Source organism: Eurytemora carolleeae, unplaced genomic scaffold (assembly GCF_000591075.1).
Source record: "Eurytemora carolleeae unplaced genomic scaffold, Eaff_2.0 scaffold110, whole genome shotgun sequence".
Taxonomy (NCBI): Eukaryota; Metazoa; Arthropoda; class Copepoda; order Calanoida; family Temoridae; genus Eurytemora; species Eurytemora carolleeae.
In genome coordinates this window covers 230101-245366 of record NW_019396070.1, presented here as the reverse complement: position 1 = coordinate 245366, position 15266 = coordinate 230101, and the positions used below count along the sequence as shown (strand labels likewise).

General features: G+C 37.2%; 1 protein-coding gene across 1 annotated transcript in view; it reads left to right on the top strand.

Annotated features, from left to right (window-relative positions):
* The window catches only part of LOC111712001 (uncharacterized), a 14464-nt gene extending 1540 nt beyond the window's left edge, over window positions 1–12924 (top strand). The window contains exons 2-10 of the mRNA XM_023486507.1: window positions 1564–1834; window positions 2260–2433; window positions 2693–3161; window positions 3226–3707; window positions 3840–6598; window positions 6848–7145; window positions 7492–7638; window positions 7742–9251; window positions 9918–12924. Of these exons, the coding sequence (XP_023342275.1) occupies window positions 1564–1834; window positions 2260–2433; window positions 2693–3161; window positions 3226–3707; window positions 3840–6598; window positions 6848–7145; window positions 7492–7638; window positions 7742–9251; window positions 9918–12762 (8955 nt within the window). The 3' untranslated portion in view covers window positions 12763–12924. The remainder of the gene's footprint in view (window positions 1–1563; window positions 1835–2259; window positions 2434–2692; window positions 3162–3225; window positions 3708–3839; window positions 6599–6847; window positions 7146–7491; window positions 7639–7741; window positions 9252–9917) is intronic.
* Window positions 12925–15266: the final 2342 nt, after the last annotated feature.

Genomic DNA, 15266 nt, shown 5'->3' with positions numbered 1-15266 from the left:
TACATGTTTATATAAATATGAGTGAAGAGCTTCATTACATAGATAACTAACAAAAATTTCGTTTCTTGAATCTTTGAACTCAGTCATAAATGTTATTTATATCAAATGACGAAATCCATTACAATTGGCTCCATGATTCAGACTGGAGGTTCAATTCCTATCTTTGTTCGGGTTTTTTAAGCCCGGATTTTCTTTTTACATCAAAATTTTGTAGTTTTTAATTGTAATTCGTTTTTGCTTTTTATGTTAAATGTACATTTTCCCCCGTAACTTAATGGGGATTAATTAATCTTTTCATTAATGAAATAAAATCTGTACAGCTTAAATTTGCAGCAGTATACATATATTTTCCCGAAATATAGGATTTTTCAAAAAAAAAATCAAATTTTTTGAAGTTTTTGAAATCTTTTTGCGGAGCGCAAAAAATTGTTTGGGGAGGTTTTTTTTGCTAAATTGGGAAAATTATTGATTTTCTTTTGGAGAAAAAATAAAAAAAATTTCAAATAAAAAATTAGACATCAAAAGACATCTGCCAAATTATCAAAAATTTATTACTCGTGGTAGGGGGGGGGTATAAATTTATTTTTAATTAATCTATATATAAATTTGGCTTGTCTGTCTGTTACACCTCAACTAAATCAAGTTTTTAAAATACGGAAACGCCTCAAAAATTTTGCGGAAATGCCTCAAAAATATTGGGAAATCCCTCAAAAATATTGGGAAATTCCTCAAAAATAATTGTCAGGTGAAAGGCGGAAACCCCTCAAAAATTTTAGGAAACGCCTCAAAATAAAGAGGAAACCCCTCAAATACTGGGTTTTGAGGGATTTCCGTTTTTCTTGCAGAAATTGCGGAAACGTCTCAAAAAAACCGGTTTTTGAGGGGTTTCCGCTTTTTTTTGAGGCATTTCCGTGTTGAGACGTTTCCGTGTTGAGGCGTTTCCATAGCACCTTTATTGGCAATATTCTTTGTTCTTCATTAACAAGTTTTTTTTATAAAAAATGCAGACAAATAACTTTTTCGACAATTTTCTTTTGTTTACATTAAATAAATTAACATTAGTTTTAAACTGAGTTCTTTCTAGTTCTTTTTCTCTCTATAAATTTGACTAGCCTGCTGATTTATTTGTTTGTATCCAAATAATATTACTATTAAGGGTAACGAATATCACACAAAGGAAAATGATATATCAAAAATTTGCCAGAGAAGATTTTTATTTTTTTATTTTTTGGGAAATCCACCAGTGAAAACATTGAAATCTGCGAAATTCTAAATTGTTTTTTTTCATAACTTATAAAAATTTGTTGCGGTTAAAGTATTATTTTAAGACTAAAATTATTTCTAGAAAAAAAATTGAGTGTTTGCCACAAACTCTGATTTTCTAATCTCTATATCTTTTCAACCCAATGACGTAGACCTTACATATTTCAAACTATAAATTCTGTTAGAGAAAACAATCAAGTTTGAAATGATAAAAGGCTTACACCATCAGTTTGCAATGAGGAAGAGATTAGAAAATTTGAGTTTGTGGCAAAGAATTCCATTAAGCACAGTTTTGATTAGACTTTGGGAAATGATAGTATTGATCCTTCTAATATCCTTCACGTGGAGCATCTAGATAAAGAAACTACTCAACAACAAATCCTGAAAGCTATTTCAAATACGAAACTTCGCAAACCCACAGATATCCGTATAGTGAGAAGAGCAGAAGATGCCTCCGCTTTCCTAGAATTTAGCTCTGTCCTAGCCGCAGAGCAGGTTCTTCAAAGGTTCAGACACTCTATGTTCTCAGAGAAGCAAAATATGAGTTTTTTAAACCTTGGTGTTAAGAAAGGTAATGTTGGATTACAATTTTAAAAGTTTTATATTTTCATGATAAGTATTAAAAATGCTTTTTAATAAACACTTATTAAATCGAACAAAACTATCATTATGGAAAAATTCTATCGTTTATATCCAACTAGATGAAGGGCCTGGCGTTGCCCGTGGAAAAAAATAATTTTAAAGAAAAAAACGTTTTAAAAAAAATTATTTCGAATTTGTTTAGTCTACAACACCCCTTGACAACCTATGAGTGTCCACAAAAAATTTCAGTCTAATCTTTCCAGCCGGTTAAGCGGCTATACGCAACACATATATTTACGAATGTCTTGTTTTATTATATAGATATTTAATTGAATCCTGAACACAAAAAAGCAAATCAAGATGATGGGATCCGTTCTATTTTATTTAGTTTAGATTAATCTTATTTTAATTTAGATAAACCCGGAGCCGGAGGGAACAAAGAGTTTGTTTTTATTTATTTTCAAAACTCCGGAACCCGGATCTTGAACCTTACCCTTACCAGCTCCAGTAGCGAGATAGATACAGAGTTTAAAAATGTCAAAGATATTCCGTCCTATCTGGAGCAGTTTAGTCCTGGAACAGAACTAGGTATCCTTTCCAATATAATTTAGAACCTCTTCAGGATTATTTACGGGAATCTTAAATCTTGAATTTTTGGTTTATCTTTTACGTTTAAATTTGACGAATTTCAAACTCCATGATCCTAGGAAAACGTTATTTTTAAATTCGCTTTGGCTTTACTTATTAAAGACGACCTTGGACGTTTCTCAAGGGTTTTTTGATGTTACTTTAGAAATTTCTTCAAATTAAACCAACTTATTATAATAACAATTCTAATTTTGTTTAGTTGCTGTGTTTGTGTGTGTTCATTCCTTTGAAATATTCCAAGTAAAGAGTGGGAAGCTTCTGGAAGACTTTTTCTCCTCCTGGACGGATCTTAACACTCTGACAATGGGACGGTTTGATCCCTCCTTTCTCAAGCATATTTCCAAGGATGAATCCCGTCTTGAGGATTTGTTTTCCGAGGAGTTTGATGAACCCTTCCCTGAATCTGAACCTGGATCTCACATTATGAAAAGATTGTTTAGCAAATTTAAATCTCCGGAGAAATTTCTTAGTTACATCCGGCTCCCGGTATCTCCATATTTAGTTGCAGTGATTGATGTTGGTTTAGTGAAAATATCAACATTGGACGGAGATTACTCCGTGCTAGGTAGTATAGCTGTACATGGGGACGGGTTAGATGGATCAGAATGGAGCTGCGGGGTTGATCTTTCTTCTTACTCCGGCAGAATAGAACCACAGTCAGCAGCAAGGTTGGAATTAGTTTTTAAGCTTTTAAAAATTGTAGTTTAATTGTCTTACAGTTTAAATCTTAAGGTTGGAATTGGAACAGTTGCGGAGTAAAAGCTGGATGTATGGAACTGGAAAGGAACGTGTTCCTTGCATCCCGGAGAAAGATGCTCTGGATGAACTGCTCCGTATATTTGAATCCTCTCTGAAATCCCAGGACGGAACGGGCGGAGTTATCCTTGTATCAGTTCTAGATGATGATAGTTTGGTGTATCTGTTTGCTGGGATGAGAAGGAACGGATTGATGAAGAAGTTTTTAGATCTTATTTCAGGTTTCTCCAATCTTCAAACCTTGTTTAAGAAGAAGGAAGTTTCCAAGAAAATCTTTAATCTCAAGTTCCTGGATAAATTTGCTAGAAGTATTCTTCCTGATCTTGAGCCTACACGCCTAGAGAAGGCCCGGAGTAACGTCCTGGCCAAGGTTGGGTTTGCAACCCTGAAACATATTCTCCGGACTGAGTTAGAAAATAATCAGTTCTCATCAAACTTCGCTTTTCCTATTATGTCAGGTATCAAGATATTTATAAGAATACCTTCTCAGCAGTTTTTCTTTTACGAAAACATGAGTTATCATTCATTTCAAAAACAAAATTTTTCTCCAAAGTCCGTGATTTAATTTTTACAATTAAAATACTTTTTAGGCGAATTTAACAAATTGCTCGGAGAAGCAATAAAGAAACCAGAGCTGAAGATATTTGATGAACAGTACTTAGAATTACACCTGGAGCGTTCTGTTTCTCTTGATCCTGACAAGGTTTCCCTGGTTTCTCTCCTTATAGTACCCGGAGTCAGAGACAACAACAACACATTGTTTGACATTCTGCCGTTAAGTGAATCCAGAACTGAATTGTTTCAGATTAAAACTTCTCAACAGAGATCAAACACTTCTGGAGTTCTCCTTGTGAAAGTTAAGAACATTACCAAGAATAAGGTTAGGTTACCGAAAGGAATGCTTTTTGGCTTAGTTGAACAAGCAGAGGAGGATTCAAGCTCCTTAGATGAACAAACCATCTCAACCCGCAGTGCTTTTGTTAACCTGGAGAAGTTATACATCCAACCTAGCTCAGAGGATTCTGAAACATCAACGGATAGTTTAAATGAGATCCTGAGTGAGGATAATACTGCTGAACAGGTTGGGCTGAGATCCGAGGTTAGTGTGGAGAATAAGTCCGAGGCTTTGGACGTAGACCTGGAGTTCATGGCCTCCACGGCATCAGAGTTTCTGGCGAATGATGATTTATTTAAGGAGCTTTCTGGTCACCTTACTCCGGTCCCACCCATAGTAGATAACTGGGAGGAACTGAACCCAACCTTTACATCCTTCAATATTGATTCCAACCTAGATGTTGAGGGGATGGAAGTACTAGAAGAAGATCTCTCTCTGGTGCCAGATTTACCTATCTTTGATCAGTTCTCCTCCCAAGACAAAATACTGGAACCTACCGTTTCCCCTGATTTTCTGGAGATCAGTATTGAACCTAAATCTTTACACCAAATCTCCGAATCACCTGAGATTACTGAAGTACCTAAACCTTTGACAGACCTTCAAGCAACCCCTGAAAATATGGATATGGATATTTCAGAGCTTGCTCCCCTCACACTATCTACTAAAGTATCCAGAGAGAGAGAACCAATCCCGATTGACGAGCTTAAACCTCTTGTTCCTCAGTTGAAAGTTATAAAGGAAAAGATAAAGAAAAATACATTTCAGGGTGATCTTTCCGACCAGTTCCCCTCCCTAATGGGTGACACAGAGTACACGCCGTTGTTTGCAACCATGATACAGTACACTGGGTGCAGACTGGAGGACATAGATTACGATTTTCTGGATTTCGGAGAACGATTCTACAGTGAAATATTAAATTTTGGAATTGAAAGTTTGGAAGAGTTGTTTGTGGAAACTAATAAATTGCATGAGATGAACAAGAACGCCGTGTTACAGGACTGGGTTGCCGCGTTCTCCGACAGATTTTACTGCTTGAAGGATATTAACGACCTGAATGGAGATAACTTTGATGTCAAAGTTGTTCAATGGATGGTGCTTCATTTCTGTGATAGGTTGGACACCCTGGAGTCGGAAAATGAAATTAATCCTGGATTGAGAGATATGATTGGATATTCGTCCTTTGATGGAATTGATATTGTTGAGTTGGAGTTATCTACAGGTCCTGCTAGAACAAACAAGAATTTAAAACTTGTAACTAAAGAAGAAAATATTTTTAAACCTATTTCAACTGAAGATACTGATAAAATAACTGAGGTTGTTCCAGAAGTTGCTGAAGAAGTTATTCCCTTGGAGTCAAGTATAAAGGAGCACCTGGAGTTTAAATTATCTTCAGACCATATGGATGCGTCGTCCTCTATTCTACAGAAAACAACGTTTTTATCAAATGAACCAATGTCTAAAGAATCTGAGAAAGACAGGAAATCCATGGAATCTGAAGAAATTAAGATTTTAGCAGAAAATATTATGACAGAGAATTCTGTTACTGTAATACTAAATAGTTTCAAAGAAGATGAACAGAAGAAAACAGACTCCGAACCTCATCCACCTAAATCTGTTTTATCTGTTATCCCTGAGAAAACCAAACCAAGTCTTGGTAAGGAACTAATCACCACCAATAAAGCAACAGAAATTGAAAATAAAAAGGTTTCTCTTCATGACAACCCAGAGAAGATTCCTTCTCTTAAGACTGAAATCAAGAAGAAATCCTCGGAAAAATCAAACGAGACCTCCCCCATAAAGGTTAAGATTAAAACAGCAACAACCACTCTGAGTCCGCAAAAGCCTTTAATTGTCTCATCTCAATCAACAAATCCCTTGATAGAGAAGAAAACTAATCCTACCAATTCTAAATCAAAGATGAATTCTCCTTCCAAGACGGGAAAGATTTCCCCCACGGAGAACGAACGCAAACCAATTACTAAAAAGAGTACACCCCCAAAAGCAGAAAAGAGTAATGATGATAAACAATCCTTAAAGAGTATTGAAAAGATATCTAAACCATCAACTTCGCATCAAAAGAGAGTTATAACTTCCTCTCAATCTCAAAAGATCACTGCGCCTTTAGATCCTGACGAGGACTTCTGCGATCTTTTCCTTGGTGTAAAAATGGACGCCTCCAAGACAGAGTGCAGCGTTATGATCTTCAACGATGAGTTCCCGACCAACGCCGTTTTCTCGGCCAGGAACCTTTATATCCACGGTCTTCAGGTACAGGAGGATGCCGATGTGGAAAAGCTGTTGAAGGGTAAGGGTGAGGATCAGGACTTGATCCTGGTCCATATCCCCCGACTCAACAAGGATGGAATATCCACTAGTGAGGTTTCTATCCCCCTCTCCTCCTGGGACGATGGAAAATTCTTCTTTAGTGGATTTGTTATGTATCATGAACCAAAGGTAATTGTAAAAGGAAAAGAGAATTACAAAAAAGTAAATACAAAATCTATCAAACCATTTGAAACAGATCTGAAGAACTAAAGAGGTCCGAGACAGAAACATATTTTGAACCAATGCAACCCCTACTTATTTGACTTGATAAGGTTTTGATTATCATTAACTCGAAATTCTAAATCTAACCCTTTTTCTGATGATTTCATTGATATGATTTTTATCTAAATCTATGCGTAGTAAAACATATCTATTTAGGATAAGTACTGTGTTGCTTTTGTGAAGGAGAAGTTCATCCACACTGCTATTGTGCCGCGTAACAAAATTAAAACATTCGACAACGCGGAGAACTCTTTAAACCTTGAACCCGGCCTCGAGGTTAAACTTATGGTCAAGGTTAGATCTGGAAAGATTTCTCCGGCGGACGGAGTTGAATACAGAGCTACTCTGTGTATCCCGAACCCGGATAAGAAATATTATGATATGGTGGAGACGACTAATTGGGCAGAGAAGACTAGGAGACACATGTCTGACCCGGATACTTTGCAGGATCTTGGTTAGTTTTTAATATCTAGAAATGAATAAAAATAAAAACTGTGGAAAAATAGTTCTTAGTTTTAAATACAGTTTTATAACTTAGATTTTTAAAAACAATAGTGATGGTATTTCATATTGCATATTGCAAGACTAATAAAATCTATGACAGCGAAGTCGTGAAAAGAAGGACGTCCCTTAAGTCTGATTTGGTTTCGACCCACTCTGATATATTTTCATTTATTATATTAAAAAAGTCCGTTATGCCAGGGGGGGGGGTCGGGGATTTTTATATCTTTTATTTACCGTAACTCAGGAAAACCTTGTTAAGATATTTAAATCAATTATTTACCAAATTGTATGTTTAGAGGATAGTTTGAGTAAGCGGGTAGTGTTTATCCCGGTATTGGAGAAGAATCGAACCTTCTTCCTGGTTCGGGCCAAGGATAGAAAATCCTGTATAGATGGTTACAATAGGATCATGGAAACTAAAACAGTCTTTGAACAATTTCCAGGTAAAAAAAACAAAGGTCTCAGCATACTTCTTCTCACACTTCTACCGAAAGATTTAAGTACTGGCAAGAATTTTATTTATAAATAATTTTTTATGTTATCTAGGAAACCGACCCAAGTACCGCGCTGCACTAGAGGTATACATGGATTCTCTCCCCCTTGCTAGTTCTGTTCAGCCTGCAGGGTTAACCCATCTCCAGCTAATAGCTCATTACACAGGGACTACCCTCAGACTCCAGGAGAATGAAATCGCTATAGAAGGTTACTCTGACTCCCTGGTTTCACTGGCAAAGAGAATTCTCGGTTATAACATCGGAAAATCTAATCACAATGTTGTAGAGATGGGTTCGGTTGTTAGCACTACAGAAACCAAGAAACCTGCTTACAGGAAACCTTCTCCGGTTCCGGGACCAATAACGATTTGCCTGGACGAAGTAACTTCAACTACAGGCGGAGACTTAGTAGAGTCAACTCCGGCAGTTGAAACAAGTACTCCGGCACACAAGAATGATACTAGATCAGAGCAGATTGATGTGCTCACTGTGCCGGATGAGGAGGAGGAGACACTCCGACAGATCTTCTATGGAACCAAGAACCAGGATTATATTGAGCTGAAGCTAGGGAAGAAAATGACTGTGGGACCTGGAGACGAGAGATCCTTGTCCCTCAGCCTGAAGCAGAAGTTGACGAAGAAGTACATCTTACACACACATTTCGAGTTCGAACAGTTTCAAGACAAGTTGGAGCTTGTACTGGAACTCATCAACGGAACTAACGTTCTTGTGGATTTGAAAAATATAAGTTCTGCTCCAGTATCACTGGAGGCAGATCAGAATATTGTTTTGCTAGAGGAGAGGATTCCTAAGGCGACACTACCGGAGAAGAAAAAGTTCAAGAAATCTCCGATCTTGGTGAAGAAAAAAGTTTCAAGTTTAGGAGGAATAAAAAATCCGGCCACGGTGAATGCAAACCTTAAACCTCAGACGGATACAAGACTTGAACCTGGATCATCTAAACCTGAACCCCAACCTTCTCCCGTCAAACCTAGCGCAGAGGTTCAATCTGGAGAACCTACCAGCCTGAGACGGTATAATGTCAAGCTGCAGGAGAGTATTGAGATACCAAGTAAGAACGTGAGCTATGCCGAGGTTCTGGTGGAGAACGGAGACGATCATGTTTACGGAAAAGTTCATGAGATTATCCGTCATCCGGATTTTAAAAGCAGCGCAATATTTATCCCGGAGCGACAGAAGAAGAAGATTTGTCGAGACGAGAAGCTCCACATGAGTATCCGGAACAGGTTGGATATAGCTAAACACCTAGTCAAGGGGAAGGTTGTCGGTCAGATCATTGTCAGGGTTAGGTCTGGTAAGAAGAGAGAGAATGAAACTAAATCCGAAATAACGACAAAGAAACGAAAACTGAGCGAGGAAGACGGTAAAATCTCTCCTACTCTAACCAGACCTGGAGCTAAGGGAACAGAGAAGGATAAGAGTAAAATACTTGCTTTGTTTAAACAAGCAATCATTGAGAATCCGAGTACTCTTACTGCAACCAAGGTTCAAGATGCATCTGGAGTAAAAGCGATAGAACTAGATGGAGAAGGTATTTTCAGGTAAAACCACTTTGTTAAAGATTTTAAACTTAAAATGACTTACTAATATTAAGGGTAAAGTAAAACTATGGGGAACTTTGAAAAAAAATGATGTAGTCCATCTTGCACCAGTGCTAAATATTTCTTTGGTAGAATTCTTTATATTTGAGATTTTTTGTAATTTTCAAACTCATTCAGATTTTTGCTTTTTTGTGCAATTCAATTCACTAACGTAAGCGCGAATAAAAGATTGTCAAAATCAACGAAGATGGATATGAAAATACCCGTATTGAAACACTGAGTTCAGAAATGTCAAAATCTTAAAAATCGCTTGAAAATTATAAATATGAATAAGTTCTAAGTATGACAAAATTAATGAAACAATTATTTAAATTTCGAAATATCCATATCAACATTCAACATGTTTAAAAACATTAAAAAATCTACTTACCGCATGATTTATGTTTTTTATTTCGTTAATTACTGAATGAGTTTTTATATTTTATTTCTGTCTTCGGTTGCCTCTAATTTACGTCTGTTTAAATTTTTGATGGCGTAAAAATGATTTTACATTTTTGATGAAATAGTAAGTTTCTATCTTATACTAGGTCTTATATTTAGTTTTAAAATACTTAGAAAACATATTATTTGCAATCGTTTCAATATTACTAATACATTAATGTTCAGTGGTGAGAAGAAAAGTTGTGAAGACCTGCCGAAGAATCGGTGTAATCATGTTGACCTGAAACCCCAGGCCTGTAAGGTAGGTTTGCTAGGAAACCAGTGTTCTGTTCCTGGCTGCCTATCCTCCCTCCAGCACACCTTCAGTCAGGAGTTCATTAAACTACGCAACTCTGAATACTGTATGGATTATCTAACTAAGAAAGTTTGCGCTAAGAGTTTCCCTCCGTTTGTTTGTCCCGCCTTGAACCATGTTTACGATGTAAACAATATTTGTAGGTTTTACGAGTCCTATGTGGAGAATAGCAAGGAGAAATGTGAAAATTGCAAGAGGTTGGAGGCTGAGAAAACAGCTACATCATCTCAACCACCCGGAGAAGTAAATCCCAAACCTGCAGACTTAGAGACTGAGAAAGGACCTAAATATGGAACTGAGACTGAGGATCCAGAAAAGAAAGCAGTCAGCACGGATGATGATGATATCGAGATCATTGATAAACCTGAACCAGTCGTAGAACCTGGTCTCAGGATGAAATGTACTCATATCTCCCTGAATACCCAGATATGCCCGGATATAGGACACTGCAACACTAAAGGTTGCCAGGCTGCCCACAGTATAAACTCCATCCTAAATATCCGCTATTGTATGGACTACTTGAGAATTGGATGTTCTAAACTAAACTGTTTCCCCCACTACACTCCATCTCAGCTCCAGAAAGCGTATATCCTCACTCTCAAGGAAACTGTTCTCAACTGTAAGAAATGCTCGTTTAACTGCAAGCTCTTTAATCCAATGGATAGACGATACAGGCAGGATAGAATATGTTATAAAGAATATACAGCCAGCTGTCGGAGGAAATCCGAGTGTAATTTTATTCATTTCTCCGAGGTTCAACATCTTAAGATGCCTCCTCCTTGCAAAACATTTGCCTTGAAGGAATCCTGTCCCCGGAGAGGGATGGAGAAGGGAGTTGTTCATCTTACACATCAGAAATATCAGAATAATTTGCAGGGAATCCTTAAGAAGAACGAACGAAGGTGTTCTCTGTGTCAGGACGAGCTGAAGGAGGGGTGGAGACTGTTCAGAGAGAACCTGGAGAAGTTTGAATCCCCAAGTAGGGTTGAAGCCGATTCTTCAAGAGACCCTACTTCTATCCCCGAGTCCTTGATCGCTCCAACAATTAAACCTTTAGAAAACAATATGACGCAAAATGACCAGGAAACCAGGAACGTTGGAGACCTTAACCCAGGGATCAAATCCCTAGGTAATGAAGAACTGGATCCCAAATCTGACTTGAATCCAGTCAACAAAGAAGCAGATAAACCTGGGAATTTGCCAGAAATGATTTCCCAAAATTGTGGAAATGTCCAGGAGAATAAACAGCCCGCTACACGGGAATTAAGGCCGGAGAGGAAAGAACCAACTAACACTATTGAACAGATGGAGAACATCAAGCACATGGAGAAGGTTCAACATCCAACCCTTGTAATAGATTATAATATAGTAGGTGCTGTTAAAACAACATCTTTAACCACTGGTAAGTCTTCTTCTGTTCCACCTACAAACGTGGTTCCATTGTCAATAAAAGAGGCAGCATCCACAGCAGCTACCAAGGCAATTGCCCCATTAACAGCTAAGGCAAATATCCCATCAACGGATAAGATCATTGCTCCACAAATGGCCAAGGTAATTGTCCCATCAACGGATAAGACAATTGACCAACCAACGGCCAAGGTAATTGTCCCATCAACGGCCAAGACAATTACCCCACCAACGACCAAGGTAATTGTCCCATCAACGGAAAAGCTACCAGCTCCATCAACGGATAAGGGATCTGCCTCGTTAACGGCCAAAACAATTGCTCCATCAATGGATAAAGCAATTACCCCATCAACTGAAAAAAATACGCCACATCAAACTAATATCCTTATTCAAACTGAAAAGAAAACACTCCCAATAGCTGAGAAGACCACTGTAAAGGAAACACCCCCAACTACTGGAAAGTTAACGCCCCCATCTACTGGAAAGGTAACACCCCTGACTACTGGAAAGGAAACGCCCCCAACTATTGGAAAGGCAACACCCTCAACTATTGGAAAGGAAACGCCCCCAACTACTGTAAAGGCAACACCCCCAACTATTGGAAAGGAAACGCCCCCAACTACTGGAAAGGAAACGCCCCCAACTACTGGAAAGGAAACGCCCCCAACTACTGGAAATGCAGCACCCCCAGCAACTCTAATGGTAATGCCCCTAGCAACTAATAAAGATATTCCCCTTCAAACATGTAATAATACACCCATGCCATCTGACAAGACGTTACTAACCACTTCAGAAAATCATCCTTCAAGTATTATGAATGCTAACTCATCATGGACTGCTAAATCAACTCCACAATCTTCATGGACATCCAATTCTCCATGGCTTCAAACTTCGTCATCATCATCCTCATGGCCAGCTAATTCTTCATCATCTCCTTCATGGTCTTCTTCATCTTCATGGGCTGCTAATTCCCAGCAATCTACTGGTAGAGTTCCAGCCCCACCCATCTCTCGACCGCTTCCTCCCTACTCTGGACATAATCTACCACAATCCACAACAAAAACTACCCTCAACTCCAACCAAGGACGTGTGCCTGGAAGACTCCCTGAGAACCGTCCTGGATCCTACCAATCGTATCCGAACTATGATGAGTCTAGGAAACGAAAGGTGTGTCCCTACTTTAATTCCATCTCTAAGTGTAAGAGGGGAAATCACTGTCCGAACTATCACGATTTATCCCTGAAAACCTGCAGATTCTGGGCAGCCGGACACTGCTCATACGGAGCCAGGTGTAAAAGTAAACATTAAACTTTTTCAATTCACTTGTGTATTTTTTACCTTGGATCACACCTCACATTTTACATCTTAAACTAATCTGTAATCACGCTTCGCTCACCTAACTTGACAACTATGATGTGATATTGTTGTAGACCTGTATTTTTAAATAAATTTCCTTCTTACAGGATTGAATCCTGGGTACTATTACGTTAAGTAAAAGGTTTTAAAAAAAAAATTCTTGTTTGGAATTTATGAAGAGTGAGTTATCTATTTCTACAGCGTGACCCGCTTAATATGACATTTTCTTGGTAAATAGAGAACGAGATTTAACCAAATTTCACCAAATTTACCAGAAGATTAACAAAGCAAAAAAATGACCATTTTAGGAAAGTAAAAGACGATTGTCTCAAAAAGAACAGATAAACATATTATTTTTGGGGTTAAATGGGATTGTTGATATTATATAACATTAAATCTTTTGTAAACACCGAATATCTTTCTCATTTTTAAGATGCAAGGACACAAAACGACACTTCGTAAAACCCTTTTAAATACATTAATTGTCCTTATTTAGCTAGCTACGGAAAAAATTATTTTTCTCTGAATATCCCTGTATTCTGTCTAGTATTCTCCGAATATCTCTGTATGTCCAGTATTCTCTGAATGCCCCTGTATGTCCAGTATTCTTTGAATATTCCTCTATGTCTAGTATTCTCTGAATATCCTTGTATGTCCAGTATTCTCTGAATATCCATGTATGTCCAGTATTCGCTGCATATCTCTGTAGGTCTAGTAATCTCTGACAATCCCTTTATGTCTAGTACTCTTTGAAAATTCCTGTATGTCTAGTATTCCCTGAATATCCTTGTATGTCCAGTATTCTCTGTATATTCTTGTATGTCCAGTATTCTCTGAATATCCCTGTATGTCCAGTATTATCTGCAGGGTGGCCAAAATGTACGGATTGTACGGATTGATTTTTTTTTAACCCTAAAATTGTACGGATTGTACGGATTTGTTTTCAAATTGTACGGATTTTTATCCTGGAAAATACACCGTTTTTTTAAATTTTCACTCATTTCAGCAAATTTTTCATGAAAATTGAAAAAAAAAATTCTTGTCAAAATGAAGTTAGTTTAACTTATTTCTGCATTCTAAATAATATTAGATTGATTAATGTTTCAATTGACAATCAAAATTCATTCATAATTTTTCGAGATATGTCCAAGAAGTGTTTATTTTAGAATATGTTCCATAAGTACTTATTTGATTGCTTATTCAAGAAGATGTTCCAGTATCCTGTACCCAGTATCCTATTCCCAGTATCCTGTACCCAGTATCCTGTACCCAGNATCTAGTATTCGCTGAATATCCCTGTATGTCCAGTATTCTATGAATATCCTTGTATGTCTAGTATTCTCTGAATATCTCTGTATGTCCAGTATTTTCTGAATATCCCTGTATGTCCAGTATTCTTATGTTAGCTATAGCTGGCCAAACGGCGAGACCGAATGAGCTCAATTTTTTTGAGGGAACCCATGGATGCCGGGGGAGTATCAATTGGCTAAAAAATTTCGTCTTTTTCAAAAATAAAAAAAATCTAATATTCTCTTCAAAAATAACATTTTTTCTTCCATTGGCAACTTTTGGCACTTCTAGCTAGTAACCTATAAGGAGGGCAGGATTGACTAAACGATTGTACGGATAAGAAAACCTTCTGTTTTTGTTCTGTTCTCGGTTCATGTTCTGAGTATAGTTGAAGGGTTAGGTGGAATATAAAGGGGTTTATTAAGCTCCATATTACAATCATTACAATGGTGAGAATAGGAATGGTAGCTATGTATGCTAGGAATGTCAGCTGTTTCAATCAGGGATTCTCATTCTAGTGCTATGGTTAAACAATATTTATTGATTCAAATAAATATTTAATGTACATTGTTGAATTTGATATCAGATATGTGCGTACATATTACCCCTGTTTTGAGTTTATTAGTTTATGAGCGTAAAATACAATATTTCATTTCTTCGAGTCATGCATGTCATGCATGCCTTATATGGTGTGTAAAATTATAAAATTTAGTTATTAAATTGTCATGAGGTGGCTGAACACCTCTTCTTGATGGTTCGATACAAAGAGATTAGAAATCAGAACAGACATTTCATTTTTTATAACTTCATAAATCTGTAAAGGTCCAGGATAATAAAAAATTTAATGATATCGCAAACCATTTTAAACCTACATATAATAAGGGGCTATTTAGACATAATTTCATGAAATCCACCATTTTTAATCTTATATTAAGGGGCTATATAGACATAATTTCAAGAACTCCTCCATTTAAATCTATAATAAGGGGCTATATAGACGTAATTTCATGAAATCCACCATTTAACCATATAATAAGGGGCTATAAAGACGTAATTTCATGAACTCTTCCAAACCTATAAAAAGGGGCTATATAGACGTAATTTCATGAACACCTCCATTTAAACCTATAATAAGGGGCTATAAAGACGTAATTTCATGAACTCTT